A 17,849-nucleotide genomic window follows, 5' to 3' on the forward strand; every position below is an offset into this window, starting at 1 on the left:
GCTATGGTAAAACCATAGAGTTTCTGGTGATTCCTAGAGAAGCGTGACGTCACTTCTGGGTTTTCTGAGAAGTGACGTCACACCGTCAACCCAATTGCTATTTTAAAATTATTTTAGCCCCACTGCTGCTCCAACTGGTGGTGGGGCAGGAATGCCCTGCCCCTGCTGAGGTACTGGCAACTCAACAACTCTGGCTTCCACCTCAATTTGCACGGTGTGTCTCTTTGCCTGGTGTGTCTGCTGGACTCAAGTCAATGCTCTCTTCTCCCAGTTTACTGCACCTGGCTGCGGAAGTAGATTTGGTGCCATTTTTTTTTTGCAGGGGGAGGACTCACAGTTTTGGAGTGGATTGTGGTTCTATCCTTTCCAAATCCTGATCCAAAACTTCTGTGGCCATTCTGAAACTCCTTCTTCTGACAAATCCAGTTACAAATTTGGACGTGGTCCTCTCATAGGTATCCTTAGAACATCTGCCTCCGAGATGAATTGTCTGTCATTCTTGCAGCTTTTTAATACTTCCATGCCAGGCCATCTTCCTCGTTGGGTGTGAAAACCCACATCCCTGACAGCCAAACCGTCTGTAGTCTGATTTTAATCCTTTGCGGGCTAGCTATCGTAACTAACTGAGGAATTTATTCGTTTAAATATTTTAGCCCTAATTTTCTCCTACACTGGGGACTCAAAGCAACTTACATTATACAATGGACCAGGGCTTTTTTTCTGGGAAAAGAGGTGGTGGAACTCAGTGGGTTGCCCTTGGAGAAAATGGTCACATAGCTGGTGGCCCCGCCCCCTGATCTCCAGACAGAGGGGAGTTTAGATCGCTGGCGCGGAGGGCAATCTCAACTCCCCTCTGTCTGGAGATCAGGGGGAGGGGCCATCAGCCATGTGACCATTTTCAAGAGGTTCCAGAACTCCGTTCCACTGCGTTCCCGCTGAAAAAAAGCCCTGCGATGGACCCTATCTCTCATTTAACCAAAGATATGCAACTGAATGCATTCGTCAGGAGATGATATGATCGTCCCTTGCTGATGCTACATCTGCCAGCACAGAGCCACAAACTGATAGCCACCACCTAGTGGCCGAGGATTAAAGAGTTCCTTTGCCTCTCCCCTTGCTCTGAAGGCGGGTGACTCTGGCAAGCCCAGGTTTCAAATAACTACCAAAAGGGGAGGCGGAGATGCTCAGAGCCAAAACAGACGGGACATCTGATGCATGGAGAAAATGAGTTGGTTTCCCACAAGGTTCCACGGGAAGTGTAGTGAGAAAGAACCTCTGCCAGGGAGAAGAGGGAGAGAATCTCTCTTCTCCCTCTCACTGCTGTCAGCTCCACTTGCTACCCTGAAAGCACTCAGCAGCCAGAGAGAGCTGAGCACGCTGGCGGCAGCAAGAGGGACAAGGAGCCAGCGGCCTCTGCCAGCTCCCTCTGACCGCCCCCCTCTGATCCTAAACAATCTCACCTAAAGGTTTTGTGTAGATATGAGTAATGTGTTCATTTGAAATGTGGTGCTGGATGGCTAAAAAGAAATAAGTGGGTACTAGTTCAAATCAAGCCTGAATTCTCCCTGGAAGCTAAAATGACAAAACTGAGGTATTGTACTTCAGTCACATCATGAGAAGACAAGATTTTCTGGAAAAGGCAACAATGCTAGGAAAAGTGGAAGGCAGTAGGAAAAGAGGAAGACCTAAAGCGAGATGGCTGGACTCAATCAAAGAAGCCATGTCCTCCAGTTTGCAGGATCTGAGCAAGTCTGTTAATGACAGAACGTTTTGGAGGTCTTTCATTCATAGGGTCACCGTAGGTTGGAGGTGATTTGATGGCACATAACACACACACACACACACAAGTAACTCAGAAGAGAAGGTAAAACACTGCAACATCCCACTGGCCCAAGGTCTTGGGGGAGAGCAGGAGTCACTCAAAACCATTTCCTGAGATGTACCTACCACAAAAGGCCTGAACCACCACGTAATACTGCACACTAGATCCATCCCATCAAGAGGACCCAGGGATCTGAACGCTGGTGAAAGGTGCAGGAGAGCCCCTGCCTCAAATTTCCCTGCCCATTCCCCATCGTCAGTCATCCATCAGAGCAAATGACTAAGGAAATCTCGGCCCCCAAACTAAGCTGGACTGACTTGGGCATCATTAGCATCGTCCAGAAAAGCTTGTGTGAAAACTTCCAGGATATTTAATTGAAGAGAGCAACTCAAGGCCAGTTTTGAAAGAACGGCACAGGTGGGGCTGGCCAGTATTAGAATAGGCAGGCTTGCCACAGGAAGCCGGCAATCCGTATCATGGGCCGGCTAGGTTTGTGCCTGGCCCACGGAAGAGGGCAGCAGTGTGGTCTGGAAGCGTGACGTGATGGCTGATCTCAGTGACGTATGGCCAACACTGTGGTGTGAGGCCGTTTTCACATGTCCTTATAGGCACGACGCACCCACGGAACTCTAGTGGCTTTTCCTCAGGCTTCCTCACGTCCGCATTTGCAAAACGTATGCATACTATTTCGTTACCGCCTTTTCTGCGTTTTTACAGAGATCGCAATTTCTCTAGTCTTTTCTTCTGCCGCAGGTTGACAGAGGGGCTTTTTCTCGTTCTTTGGCATATGAAGGCTTAAAGCACTCTGAAGAATCCTCCCACCTCTGTCCAGTTCTTCCCCCAAAGCTCTTTCCCTTTCCGTTCAGCCCCGGAAGCCTCTTTGCAAAATGTGCCAAGTTAAAAAAAAACAATTGAAGGGGAGATGGGCAATTTCAGGTATGATGACGAAAGTGCCCGACCTCCCCTCTAAAACCACGTTCGTTAGGGACTGTTTGGAGGCTGTCCTGCAACTTAACAGCACAAGGTAAACACTTGTGGAGAGTGCGTGTGGAAGATAAGTCTTTGGAGCGACTCAGCAAAACACACACTTAAGGCAGGAAAAGGGCAGGAACAACCGACTGTGTGGAAACGGCCTGAGAGACAAGCTACAAGTGACGTCTGACACAGCTTGGACACTTGTCAGCTTCCCTCAAGTTTTGATGGGAAATGTAGGCATCTTGGTCTTGCAGCTTAGCTCTCCGACTCTTCTCCAATGGACTTTTCAACTGTCACTTGTCCAACATTCCGCCAAGCTGCCTACTTTTCCCATCAAAACTTGAGGGAGGCTGACAAGCATCCAACCTGTGTTAGGTGTCACTTGTAGCTTGGCTCTGAGTCTAAAGTCAAACAGCCACTGGATCTGTAAGCCAAGTTAATGTTCCCTCTTTTACAAAAAAAACCCCTTTGGTGATGAAGCTTTCTATATCTGTCTCCTCTGATGCTGAGAAGAATGTTCTCCCTTCCACCCCCGGTCACCCTGTTTAAATAGGATGGAGCTCTGGCTCCATGGTGGAACATCAGCTTGGCATGCAAAAGATCCCAGGTTCAATTCTTGGCATATCCAGTTAAAGGGATTGGGTGAAAGAGTCCTGCTGGAGCTCCTGGAAAGTTGCCGCCACTCAGAGTAAACAGTATTGACCTTGATGATGATGATGATGATGATAATAAAGTAACAACATTCGATGGTTGTTGTGGGTTTTCAGTGAGAGATCTCTGTCTTTTGGTGCTACACCTCTGAAGATGCCAGCCACAGCTGCTGGCGAAACGTCAGGAACTACAATGCCAAGACCACGGCAATACAGCCCGGAAAACCCACAACAACCATCGTTCTCCGGCCATGAAAACCTTCGACAATACAAGTAACAACATTCGATTAATATACTGCCCTCCAGGACAACTTAACTCCCACTCGGAGCGGTTTACAAAGTGTGTTGTTATTACAATCACCTTGTGAGGTGGGCAGGGCTGAGAGAACTCCGAGCGAGCTGTGACTGACCCAAGGGTCACCCAGCTGGCTTCAAGCAGAAGAGTGGGGAATGAAACCTGGTTCTCCAGAGTCCAGATTAGAGTCCTGCCGCTCTTAACTACTACACCAAACTGGCTCCCAAGTTTGATGAGCCAACTAAGCGGAGGGTAAATTCATATGTTCAGTGTATAGCAACACTTTCTATATCTTTATACTGAATTTTAAATGCTCTTTTAGAGTTTTCTTAGATGTGTCGAATTTTATATTCTATTAAGAGGAAGGAACCTCTTATGATCACACACTTTATGTAAAGGCCTTTTTGATATCTTATTGCATTATGCTTCTTTCCACAAGATAAAGCTAGCACATTTAAATTAACATGACAGGAAGTAAATGAAAGTTGATGCTAGTAGTGGAAGAGACTTAAAACATATACCATAGCTTTGAGACATTGAGTAAGATTCTATATCCACAATAAAGCAGAAGAGTCTTGGATGACACAGGGATGAGATTATCTGATGCAAAATATCCCTGCATGCCTGGTTCATATTATCATTCATGCCCATAGAATACATTATGTTTTATTATGCATTTCCTTCTTGGGAGGAATATAAATCACAAAACATTTTCTGTACGTGCCAAAGAAAATAGTCCCTTGGGACATGAAAATGTTTAAAACCTGCCTTGTATCAAAAGTTGTGAACAATTAAAATTAGAGACCAGTTTATGGACAAGCATAAATCACGGGACTAGGTTGAAACAGGCATGTGCGAAAATCTCTGCCAGTTAAAAATTCCAACAGCAAAATGTGGGGAAATGCAATATTATAAAAGAGTAATTTGTGTGATGCATGGTTTTTTGTTCTTGGCACCATCGTATTTTCTATGTAGATTTATGAAGCATTCAAACATTTTCTTCATTAAGAAAAATTCAAGGAGAAATGCAGAAAAAATGTTTTTGAAATAACCATTGACTAAGCACAGAATTTTTCATTTACCCAAAGAATTTCTTAGAATGGTATGAAATGGACTGATTTTGTGAGCCAGAACGAACAGAACCAAGCATTCTGGCTCTAGGTTTCCCCAGGGACACAATTCCAAACTCTGCAACATTTCATAGACGAAAATAGGGATATACAGAGCTGGATTTATGTACAGGTTAAGTAAACTATACCATAAGGCCTTAGATTATGAGGAGCCTCTAAATATTAAAAAAAAATTAAAAGTATTACCCCTAAATTATCTTTGGGGGTAATACTTCCACAAGCGGGGGATCACCCACCCACACCGGGGGAATGGGATCCGTACTTTGTGCCCGTTAGCACTCTTATGCCATGATAGAGCAAGAGTCTAGTAGCACCTATAAAACTAACAAAATGCGTGGTAGGGTATGAATTTTTGTGAGCAACAGCTCACTTCTTCAGAGACAATGAGCTGTGACTCACAACGAAAGCTCCTACCCTACCACAAATTTTGTTAGTCTTATAGGTGCTCCTGGACTCTTGTTCTTTTCTACTGCTATAGACGGACTAACACGGCTGCCCATCTTGACTTATGCCATGATGTTAGGAATACAACGTAATTGTAGTAATAGTGTCATGGTGTAACAGTGCCAATGCTGGTGTTTTTTTTAAAAAAAGGTGACAGTGGCACAAAGTTCAAAGGTGGTAACAACCTGGCCCAGTGAAATAAATGGTCACTACGAGCCAAAACACACGTTAAGAAATACCTAGGTTCAGCACGTGTTCTCTTACCTCAAGGTTTGCCGGGATCTGTAGGAGTCCTGGAAGCTTAAAGTTTAGCATTTACAGAGCAGCAAAAAGGGGAAGGGAAATAAAGGCGCCTGTATTTTAAGCTTTAAGCTTCCAGGACGCCTTTAAGCTTCCAGGACGCTTACAGATCCTTTAAGCTTCCAGGACTTTAAGCTTCCAGGACCCCTACAGATCTTTAAGCTTAAGCTTCCAGGACGCCTACAGATCCTGGCAAACCTTGAGGTAAGAGAACACGTGCTGAACCTAGGTATTTCTTAACGTGTGTTTTGGCTCTACGTGGGCACGAAGCTGCTCAAGCATCATAGCAATCTAATCAGCGGTTCATTTTCATCTAACTGGAATAGCTGAGCAAGTTATTTGCCTGGTCGTGAGAAAGGACATGCTGCCTTCACACTGTTAATTTGAAAATCTGGCAACCAGACTTAGAGGACAAAAGCTGGCCGAGCCACCCAAGTTCTGGGCAGACAGCATCCTTGCCTGCTCTATCTATTCGTTCTTCAATCCTTGTCCAGACTCGCCTTTTGAAGTTGAGTGTATTTTATTCATTTTTTTTTTAATTATTATCTTCAGTTATATTCCACCTTTTTCACTGGGACCTAAGGTGGATCAGTATGATAAAAAAACTTCAATCACTAAGAGGATTGCAAGATATAACAGCATTTGACTCTAACAGCAAAGATCCCTAAGAACAGGACGGAAAACACAAACAACGCATGCAAACACAGTGCGGGAAATACTTTATCCCCAATAAAAGTCGCCTCCTGAGCTGATCCATTACTGCTCCTTCCACGAGAAAGCCCTCCCGAGAAATTATGTTTTGCACATTGCATGGGGACCTGCCTGTAATTTGAGAGCTTGCTGGGCTGTCCTGGTCAGCTGAACCTGGAAACAACCGACAACCGAGACCAGAGACCCAAAAGGTCAAAAAGAATGGATTAAACCAAAGCCAAGCCCAATTTTACATACACACATGAACCTAAGAACTGAAGACCCCGTACTGACATAGTTAAAGAGCTTTTTTAGGCACCTGCAGGGCTTTCTTTCAGCTGGAACATGGTGGAACGGAGTTCCGGCACCTCTTGAAAATGGTCACATGGCCGATGGCCCCACTCCTAGATCTAAACTCCCCTCTGTCTGGAGATCAGGGGGTGGGGCCACTGGCCATGTGACCATTTTCGCTGAGGGCAATTTAAACTTTAAAAAACTCCCCCCTTGTTCCAGCTGACCCAAAGTGACGTCATTGTCCGGTCCTGGGAGCGTGCGCGTACTTTGCATGCGCGCGTGTAGTGCCAGGGGCACCACCTCCCACCAGGAGTTGCCCCCTGTGCTGGCAACCCACTGAGTTCCACCACCTCTTTTCCCAGAAAAAAAGCCCTGGGCACTTGCATCCGTATTACCAATCACCAATCATATTGAAGATCTTAATTTATTACCTTATATGGCAAAGCAAGCGACAAGCATACTTGGCATAATTTAATTTGCTGTAAGTTGTTGCAGGGCAGAACATGTGCTCTCAGGACTGGCATACGTGACTGTCATGGTTGCTAGGTGACGTAACAGCCCTGGACCAAACATTCCTAATAGCCTAGGCAAACCCTTCCGCAATAGGGTTCCCAGCATGAGGTTGGTAACTGCAGGGGGAGCATCTCTGCTGACATATGCTGACATCACTTCCAGCATAAGATGAAGTGATGTAAGTGCATGACTAGTGATGCTCTAGCATTTAGCCAAAACTCTATGGTTTAACCATACAGTTTTGAATAAATGCTATAGCATGGCCAACAACGCACTGACTTCAACTCCAATTGCACAAGAAGTGATGTCAGCACGCTGGGATGCTGCTAATCACCCCCCCCCCCCCATCTCACCACTATTTTTCTCCCATTTGCCCAGCTGAGCAGCAGTGGGAAAGGACAACGGGGAGGTAGGAGATCCCGTTCCCCCACTGGGAGAAAGGTGGCTGTATGGAGCCGCTAAAGAGAATGCCTGCAAAAAGGCAGTTGCTGATTTTAGCTGTAACATTTCTTTAAAATATTTAATAAAATATATGATTTGCAATGGATCGGGTTGAACTCATGATAGAACAACTGCCATTCAAGTACATTTGACAAAATTTTCTATGTACATAGATGGTTGTGATGAGGGACAGAAGGGAGGCAGTAGCAGGGCGTTTTATGCCCATTAGAAATTAGAAGGCCTGGGGGAGGAAAAAACAGACACTTTTTCTGAGGACTCCTCCACACCTTCAGTTTTTCCTCCGGAATAATTGAAAATTGGGTGGGGGGACTGAAAAAAGTCCTATGAAATAGTTTCCATTTTGAAATAAACGAAATGCTTTGTAAGATAAGGTTTTAGTTTTCAAAATGCAAAACACGAAGGTCTTTATGCAGGAAAATGTATTGATTTTGAGATTAATTCCTATGTACGGAATAGACCAGTGGCTCTTAATATTTAATCCACTCCTGCCACCAAGCATAAAACACTGGTCGTTTCCACACTGCTCACCTTCATCCGGAATGCTGCAGAACATCACAAAAAACACATGGAAGATAAGTGTTTTCTCGCGCAAGAAGACGCTATCTTCCGCAGTTTTTCCGTGATGTTCCACAGTGTTCTGGATGAAGGTGAGTAGTGTGGAAACAGCCACTACCACTGAATGTGTTAAATGTGCACTTGGATATTTATATACTACCTTTCCCCTCAAACACAATGCCCCAAAGTTATCTTACAGAATAATCTGATTCACAGGTGACAGACAATTGAAATCAGTCAAGACACAACTATACAACTTTCCCTCAAAATAATATGCAGTCCGTTCATTGGATCATGCCCTTACTTCACACCAGGGCTTTTTTTCTGGGAAAAGAGGTGGTGGAACTCAGTGGGTTGCCCTCGGAGAATATGGTCACATGGCTGGTGGCCCCACCCCCCGATCTCCAGACAGAGGGGGAGGGCAATCTCAACTCCCCTCTGTCTGGAGATCAGGGGGCGGGGCCACCAGTCATGTGACCATTTTCAAGAGGTGTCAGAACTCCGTTCCACCGCATTCCAGCTGAAAAAAAGCCCTGCTTCACACCCATTTACTTGGAAAGAAGGGTTCATCCTGACTTTTCAGAGTAGCGGCTGCAAGTTTTTTTAGCCAACAGACTGCCACAAGTGAAGCAGCTCCTGTGACTTCCTTCTGCCAAATGTAGAAATGAATCTTTTTGGCCCTCTGTTGAAACCACTTTTTTAAAAAAGCGCAAGAGAGTGCAATCCTGAGCAGAGTTACATGCTTCTAAGTCCACTGAAGCGAATGGGTTTAGAAGAATGTAACTTTGCTTAAGACTGCATTTTAAGTGTATGAATGACAACTTGTCAAGAAGTTTCCTGTCGAATTCAGCCATTAACTTCCAAAGTAGACGTTGGCCAGCCGCTATGGCTTCAGCAGTCTCCCTTGCATCAGAGGGTAATAACTCTAGCCGATGAGTTTCCATTGACAGTGCTCATATCTCTGAGGCTATACTGATAAAGTGATGAGCTTGTGACTCTTATATATTTCCCAAGGGGTTGAGCCACCTGCCTGTGTGTATTTATAACTGCCTTTTAGTTTCCCTCGAAGTTCTGATTGATGTACCATTCAAGGACATATCTTCCCTTAATGAAAGTTGGCAGCTGATCACAAATATTAATCTCTTTATGTCCTGCTTTTGATAGTTAACTTTTTAAAAATTCTAATAACACTGCCATCGAAGTCACTTTTTAATAAACACTTTCCCCCCACAAACCTCGGTTTAAAAAGAGATTATTCAAGCAGCTTTTAAACAATTAGTCTTTTGAAAGATTTAATTGGAGAAGATAAACCTGTAGAGAATCTAATGGAGGCAGAGCTCTTCCGCACTCAAGATTATCTGCCTGTCACCCGGTGACCCATCTCCTTCACACTACGTTTTAATTTTTGTACCAATTATACTGTATATGGATAATTCCTATTAGCATATTTATGGTCATTGCTTCATATTTATTGTCTGCACAACTCATTAATCTTCATCTAGTGTGTGGGGCTGACAGCTCAATCTATTTTGCAATCTTTGGGCAGCAGCCATATTCCAAAAAGGGCTTTGTTTCCCTGTAAATAAACTGTGTTTGGGACCAGAGGACAATGGCGCATCATACAGTGATTGACACAAGCCAGGGCTGCTAATCAAAAGTAGATTTTATTACCAGATGAGTCAAGTGCATTATGGGGCCATTGTTCTAGCGCTGTCAGGGCAAGAGCGGATGTGGTCAGTCACCTCCTCAAGATGGGTTGATTGTTCTCCAAGATTACACAGAGTCGCCTTATTATCCTGCCCAGACAACACGGCAGCTCCCCCCAAACCGACACCTTTTGCATAAGCGGCCTGCGCATTGAGCCGATTTGAATTGCTAATGTGTAATCTGTCTAGCACAGATGTGCAATGAATATTGGGATGTTTTGCATGTCAGTTGAGGAAAGCTGAATGATGAGGTGCTGATTATTCAGTGATGGCCACTGGACATTCGCCAGTGGTGGAGTTCTAGCACTTTCTGCTGACACTAATCAGATCATCTTCCAAAGCCTCCCTTTCTTTTGTCAATTCAGCGACTATTGATGTAAGAGTATAATATAGTCCTCTCCTCTTCTTCTGCTTAACACAGTTGGCAGAAATTTTGCATTTCAATCTAATTAAAAAAAATGACTTCTCCTGTCTCAGGATAGTCGGAAAACCACCTCTATAAGCGAGCTGGCTATTCCCATTTGCTTTTGCTGGAGGGTAAAACTTCTATTTCCATTAGAAAAGTTTTTTAAATAGACAAGTTTCCTTTGCATCTTACCAAAAGGTACCTCATTTAACACAATGAGAAAAAATATAGAGATGTTGGTTTATTAATAATAGTCCAAGAGATTGTCATCAAAGCATGTCATGAAAAGTTGAAAACAATTAACAGGTGTTATTGTGACAGAAGATCATAAACAGAGCCATAACTAAGAGAGAGAGGTCATTGCAGTACCTTCTGCCAAGCACCACATCCACAATGTATATATTGTGTTTCCAGTTGCAAATAGATGAAAGAATGTTTGGTTGATCAATCTATTAATTCATGAGATTTTCAAATAGATCACAATATTATGAAGTCCCCAACATGGGCACCTTTTAAAGATACTGGAAGAACTATGACACAGCTTGCAGTTTATAGAAAAATTATTTGATCACATTTTAAAAAAATATATGGGACAAGAGTGAGGCTGGATGATTTAAAGACAGTGGCCAACACAATCTGGCAATTAAGCAGATTGACATCTATTGGAATCGATGGCATGAGATATACCTTTGTATTGAATATCAGCCCCTACATATAAGAACTACAGCCCACAAATTGTCAATAGATTTAGGATGGAAACTGCAAAATAAATAACCTAGAGAGAAATGTGTGGGGAAATTCAAAATTGTCCTTGGGGCAATCACTGGAGCTTTTATCTGGGTCCCATGCTAGAGACAGATCTGAATAACTGCTGGCTTTTATATTTTGAAATGGAGAACGGCTGTTACTTCTTTGTCCCAATCTCTTAGGTGCAACTGGCAATATTGGGTCAATCCTACCCCAAATCCTACTACTCCTCTGAGCAAAGTTTACTCCAATCTAAGTGGCTCTTCCACTGTAGGAAGTCTCTGAAATTGGAGGAAGGTTCCTTGGAGAATGGGTGGGTCCACACCATTTTGTTCTGTAGGACTGTTGCAGATGGAGGGGGGACTCTCTACCGAGTCTGTTGCAGGCAGTATTTTCTGTCTGAATTTTTGTTCAGTGTTGAGCCTGAGAGTTTTCATGGAACTTGACTTTTATTTGATCCTAACAAAGGAAGACATGGCAGGAATAGTGGGTATACTCCCACCTCACAGACACACAAGTCTTTCACACTCCTTTGCCTCCCAGGCAGGTAAAGGCCAGAAGTCCACTGCCACATGCCACCTATCTAGCCTCCACTACAGCAGCAGAGAGCCCTGACCCAAATCCTCACAGGGTCGCCTCTCTCCTCTTCCAAAGGTTCCACCAGACAGGCAGCCCATTCCCTATGTGCACCTCCCCTCAATATATGCTGCCACCATTTAATTCACTAGGCCTACTGGTCATGGTCAGAGTGATTTTGTGTGTGGGTGGGTGGTATCCTTTTCCCCTCAGCCAACAACTTCAGGCCAAGCATGGTTAACCCAAACAAAAATACACGTTATTTACAAGAAGGAACATAGGACTGAACAGATTTTAAACTAACATACTGGGTTTAAACTGTAGAAAAGAGCAAGAGTCCAGTAGCACGTATAAGATTAACAAAATTTGTTGTAGGGTAGGAGCTTTTGTGAGGCACAGCTCACTTCTTCAGATAGGGGTTAAACAGGAAAGTGTTCAAAGTAACAGAACAGAGTAACAGCCAGCAAACTTTCTGCTGCCTCTCTGAGCAGTGACTCAAGCCTCTCTTCCTTTCAGTCTCTCCCCAAGAACCTTTTCCCCTCCAACAGACTGATTGGCCCAGCATTCCACCCACTTCCATCAGCTGTTCCTCAAGAGAGCTGGGGCCAGTCTTGTCCATCACAGAAGGCTAGCCTCATTATAACAATGTTTGTTAACTGGATGAAGGCTATCTGTAAATAACTGTGGGTTCAAAATGAGGTTCCGCCTTAACCCTTGGGTATTTTCCTCCAGGACAGTGGTTTTTCACACTTTCTTCCCTAGGGAGTCCCTCTCCAAGTTGATTTGTTTGCCAAGGCACTACTGCATAGGATTTGGAGGGGTTTAACCTCCCCCCGCATTCATCTGGGTGAATGATAGACATAAAACACGCCAGATGCTCTCCTTCAGGTACATACTGCAGTGGAAGATTTGTAATGGAAGACAAACTAATTGCTGGTTTTCTCATTGAAGAACATCTAATAAGCTTCCCTAGGAACCAAATGTAAAAGGAATTAATGCTCTGGAGTATCAGAAATCCCGACAGCCAGGAAAATTGGCTTGGGATGGAGTTAACTTATAACCAAATAAAATTCTGTTACTAGAAGACTCAGGGGATAAACCCAGTTTCAGGTGGCTAGCCATGTTGGTTTGCAGTAGAAAAGCAAGATTCAGGTGCAGTAGCACCTTAAGAGACCAACTAGATTTTTGAGGTCTGCGCTTTAGAGTTAAAGCTCCCTTCATCAGACACACGAAGTGGAAAAAGGTAGGAGTCTTTATAATTCAATCCAGGCAGAGGGTGGGAGGGACGCTGCAAATTAGATTGTCAGGAAGCTAGCTATAATACGTTGTAATTTGGTTGACAGAACGTAGGTGTGAAGTGTGTAAAATATAATGCAAGAAAAATCCTATGATCCGATTCAACCCTGGGGGAGCCATTGTTCCAAATTTGCAAATAAGCTTAATTTAAGCCATCTCGCATTGTAATTTTTCTTTGAAGTTTTTTTTCTTAAGAACTGCTACTCTGGGGCCAGTGATGGAATGTCCTGACAGACCGAAACGTTCTTCCACTGGTTTTGAATGTTGTGATTTTTTATATCAGATTTATGTCTATTCATTATTTTGCAAAGGGACTGACCTGTTTATCCAATATAGGAAGTTGACACTTGATGCCATATATAATGTTTGAAGATGAACAAGTGAATGAGCCTGAGATGGTATCGCTGGTAGTGCTGGCTGGGTCCAATGACTGTGTTGTTGGAGTGAATATGGGGGGCAGGGTTAGCATCCTGGTTTATTGCAGGCCAATATGACGTGGATCACTTAGTTTGACCCATCTCGAGCTATGTGCTTCTGATGTCGCACCTAAATATGAAATAATTAATTTGCTCCTCTGCACAAAGGACACTCTACGCTGATTGCATCTCTAGGGGATTGGTATGTGAAGAACTTCTCTTTGGAACAATGAGTATTTTAGGTCTAGTGTTTGTAACAGTACTATGGTTGAGCAACATGTACAAGTTAGAAGTAGTCAATGTAACATCAAGCAAAAATAGCAAGATGCAACAGAGTTAAATATACAACAGGAGCATTTTGTTACATAGTGTATGTTTAGTGTATAATTTTCTTGTATCATAATGGTAACCTGACATTCGTTTTTTTCTACTTTCCCTTGTCTTTTTGAGCGAAGTTGCTGAGCTGACGGAATACCACTTCTTTGTTAATTAAGCAGCAATTCTTTAGATATACAAAACAAATGTTACAACAGGAATTACCAAATTCTGTTACAGTAAAGCTGCAGACCGAAACATACTTACTAGGGAGTAAGTCCTGTTCATTTCAATGGGACATTGAACATTTAGTGCATATATGCTTAGCACAGGACTTTATGAACAGTTCAAGACAATTGGTTTAATGCATAGGGAAAGTGAGGGGTCAGGGGACCCACTTCCAATCCAAGTTAGGAGAAGGGGAATGCTAAGGAAGTGCACCCCCTCAAGCTAACACATCCATTGTATTGGAGGTGTAAATGTGTTGCACATGGTATCAGCAAACCCACCATTTGGTGATCCACCAAATACTCTGTCTCAACATAATTTTCAAAACCAGTCTTTAGAAATAATACAGGTAACTTTGAAAGCATGTCATTTTAACCATTATGTAACATTTCTGCAGCAAATGGCACAAGACTAAATATCACACAACAAGTTCAAATAGTTCTTGAAATTCCAGAAGAAGCTCCAGCCTTAAAAAACAAAAACATACGGTCACATGGGCATACTCAAGTAGCTGGGTCCTTAACCATTTAGGCCGCTGGTTTCATACAAAACCAAATGCTACAATGCAGCAAGTTGCAGTTTTTATTTTATTAGGTTTTGAATATGTTGGTACAGCTTTTCACTGAATGCTTCTGAAGAAAACTTTTCCAAAACTCGAGCTCTTCCAGCAGCTCCCATCACCCTCTTTAAAGTGGGGTCTCTGACAAATTTCTCCATGGCTTCAGCAAACTGGTTTGGAAGAGGATTGCACAAGAAACCCGTCACATTGTTTGCGATAGATTCTAAAGGTCCACCTGAATTTACTGCAATGACTGGGCATCTCATGTACATTGCCTCTAAAGGGACTATGCCAAAGTGCTCGTTGCTTGGTGTGTACAGCACACAAGTGCAGCCACTAAGAAGAGCGATCTTCTGTTGGTCTGAAAAAGACCGCAAGAAAGTGACCTGCTCGCCAATATTAAGCTTGGTAGTGACAAGTTTCAGTTCTTCATAATACTCAACGTTTTCTTTAACTGCTTCATCGTATCCACCAGCCAAAACCAGATGAACCTCTCCCCACTCCTGAGCATCAAGTCTTCCACGAAGGTCATGTAAAGCTTCCAAAGCCAACATGAGATTTTTCTTCCGTTCGTATCTATTAATTGAAAGAAACAAGTACTTTTTCCTGCTGGGAACTATGCTGGCTGCATCTGCAGAAATCATGGCATCAAACATAGCGATGTTCAAAGATGGATACAAGACATCTGGATTTATGTGAGACAAGGACTTGAATGTCTCTTTGAAAACAGTCGCTGTGAAATAACTGTTGACGACAACGCAGTCGGCCATGCCAGTCGTATACTCTTCCAGCCAGTCCAGTGGGGCTCTGTAGAGGGATTTCCAAACAGATTCCCTCTTAGTCAAGAGCTGATCAGGGAAGTGACAGTAAAACAGAACCTTCTTACGGGTCCGGGCTAGACGGAGAACTGGAATGCATGCAGATACCTGGAGAGACACAGGAAAGATATTCAGTTCAAGTCCAGAAAGGATGCTCTTAAACATGTTGGGCATGAGCCACACCGTTACACTTTCTTCACTGGAGGACACTGCCATTCAAGATGCAGTGAACTTGAGGATGTATAATCAAACACTGGAGGGGAAAAGCCATCAAAGCAACATACAACTCCAAAGCCCAGTGAGAAACAGCTCACACTTAAGTTAGCTGAGACTGGGATAAAATCCTGGCACTCTTTTATTTCAGACTTGCCTCTGTACAGACTACATGAAATCTAACTGGGGAAATCGGTAGTTTGCTCCGCTATACAAAACAAAATAGCCATCCATTTTCACTTTGCACTTAATGGCTACAGCTTGTCTGACTTATGGGCTTATTTTAAAAAACTGCCCCAACCACGGTATTAAGATCAAGTTCAAGAAATCCAGGCTAGACTTGTCAAGCTGCAGTCCTAAGACCACTTTCCTGGAAGTAAGCCCTACTGAACAAAACCGTGCAAAACTGAATTATTCACGGGGGCTTTTCAACACAGGTAATAAGGCTGTGCTGTAAGGAAATGCTTCGGAGAGATGCTTTGGTAAAGGGACTATAATGCGGCTGCAAGAATGCTCTCTGGGGATCAAGATCATCCAAACTATGGTATTCCCCATTACTATGTAAGGATGTGAAAGTTGGACAGCGAAGGAAGCTGACAGGAAGAAAATTGATTCATTTGAAATGTGGCGCTGGAGGAGAGTTTTGTAGATACCGTGGACAGCCAAAAAGACAAATAAATGGGTACTAGATCAAATCAAGCTTGAATTATCCCTAGATGCTAAAATGACAAAACTGAGGCTGTCATATTTTGGGCACATCATGAGAAGACCAGATTCACTGGAAGTTAATAATGCTAGGAAAAGTGGAAGGCAGTAGGAAAAGAGACAGACCTAAAATGAGATGGCTTGACTCAATAAAAGAAGCTCATCCTCCAGTTTGCAGGATCTGAGCAAGTCTATTCATGACAAGACGTTCTGGAGGTCTTTCCTTCATAGGGTCACCGTAGGTCAGAGGCAACTTGACAGCACGTAACAAACACACAAGTCTGCTCCTACTCGGTTGTTTCTGTGTGGTTTTTCCTCATTTATATCCTGCTTTTCTCCCCAGTGGGGACCAAACCTGCTTACCTTGAATAGGCTGACAGTGTGTGACTGGCCCAAGGCCACCAGTGAGCTTCCGTGACAGGGCGGGGAATGGAACCTGGATCCAGGGTTTCCACATCCCTATACCCTGCTGGCAGGAGGGGGGCTGGCACTTACCTCGTGCTGGTGGCGTGCTCTTTCTTCATGCACGCACAAAGAGCGCATGCACTCTGAGGCCTGAGCAATGCCATCACTCCCAGAAGTCATGTCATTGCACTAGCCACAGCAGTGCTCCTGTACTCTATGTGGAGCAGATTCAACCCGTTTGGGGCCAAAATCAGCCCCCAACAAAGTGCAAGAGCACTTACTTCTGTGGCCAGAGCACGCTATCACTTCCAGGAGTGACGTTGTTGTGCCCCCTGGGAGCGTGCGCCGGGCATGTTCCTGGTGACGGGCAAGCTCTGGGGCTTGCCACCTTCTACCGATTGCTGGCAGATTGATAGGCAAGGGGACAAACCCCTGGAAGTTCGCCTGCCACTGGCAGACACCTGGGAACCCTGTGGATCACCCAAATCCTAGCCCATTACTCCAGCCACTGTATTCTGCAGCCCACCCAGGTCCAGGTTGGGAAATTCAAGAGCTTGGGGAAGGGAAGGACTTCAGCGGAACATAAAGCCAGAGAGAGCCCCCCCCCAACTTCCAAAGCAGCCATGTTCTCTAGGGGAACTCCTCCCTGTGTCCTGGAGCTCAGTCATGATTCCGGGAGATCTCCAGCCACCCCCTGGAGGTTGGCAACTACGAACCACCCAGACCTGGTCGCAGACGAAGACGTCGAACTCCTCCCCGCTGAGCAGCAGCACGTGCAAGGCCAGCCAGATCATGCGCAGAGCGGCGCAGAGCGCGTGGCCCCTTCCCAGGATGCTCCGCGGCAGCCAGCCACCCGCGGTCCGCACCTCCAGCTGGCGCGTCTCCGAGAAGCAGCGCGCCGGGTCGTAGCGCGGCGTCCAGATCTGCACGCGGCAGCCGCGCGCGCGCAGCGCCAGGGCCGCGTCGACCACCAGCCGCTCCGCGCCGCCCAGGCCCAGATCCGGGTGCAGGAAAAACACCGACGGGCCGCCCCGCGGCGCGCCCCCCTCAGCGGCCATGGCGCCCAGGCTTCCGGGGTGCGTGGCCCCGCCCCAATGCGCACGCGCGGCTTCCCCTCCTACGGCCACATCATCCTTCGTTTGGCTAAGGCGGCTAAAGAACTGCCTGTTTCCGCAACGCGATCGTGGCGCGGCCCGAAGGGTGGGAAAGGACGCTCCCGTCGGTAGCCTCGCTGGGGGGAGCGCGTTTTTTTCCCGGGCCACACTGTCCGCGGTCGGGGGAAGAAAAGTTCGTGACAGGCGCTGAGGTGGGCAGTCGGTCCGAGAGGTC

General features: G+C 45.0%; 1 protein-coding gene across 1 annotated transcript; it reads right to left on the reverse strand.

Moving 5' to 3' along the window:
* Nucleotides 1-10,463: 10,463 nt before the first annotated feature.
* Nucleotides 10,464-17,754, reverse strand: ALG2 (ALG2 alpha-1,3/1,6-mannosyltransferase). The gene is made up of 2 exons (XM_054991358.1): nucleotides 17,246-17,754; nucleotides 10,464-15,305 (listed from the first exon to the last, which is right to left on the reverse strand). Exons 1-2 carry the CDS (start codon nucleotides 17,576-17,578, stop codon nucleotides 14,403-14,405), a joined length of 1,236 nt encoding a protein of 411 aa, XP_054847333.1. The 5' UTR covers nucleotides 17,579-17,754; the 3' UTR covers nucleotides 10,464-14,402.
* Between the last annotated feature and the right edge of the window lie 95 nt (nucleotides 17,755-17,849).

Source organism: Eublepharis macularius, chromosome 11 (assembly GCF_028583425.1).
Source record: "Eublepharis macularius isolate TG4126 chromosome 11, MPM_Emac_v1.0, whole genome shotgun sequence".
NCBI classification, from domain to species: Eukaryota; Metazoa; Chordata; class Lepidosauria; order Squamata; family Eublepharidae; genus Eublepharis; species Eublepharis macularius.

What these genes read in the sequence shown, in the direction of transcription:
- ALG2 (XM_054991358.1), bottom strand. Translation starts at nt 17,578, where the DNA reads ATGGCCGCTGAGGGGGGCGCGCCGCGGGGCGGCCCGTCGGTGTTTTTC. An exon ending in ACGTCTTCGTCTGCGACCAG is followed by an intron (nt 15,306 to 17,245) that starts GTCTGGGTGGTT and finishes GTGTCTCTCCAG; the next exon opens with GTATCTGCATGCATTCCAGT.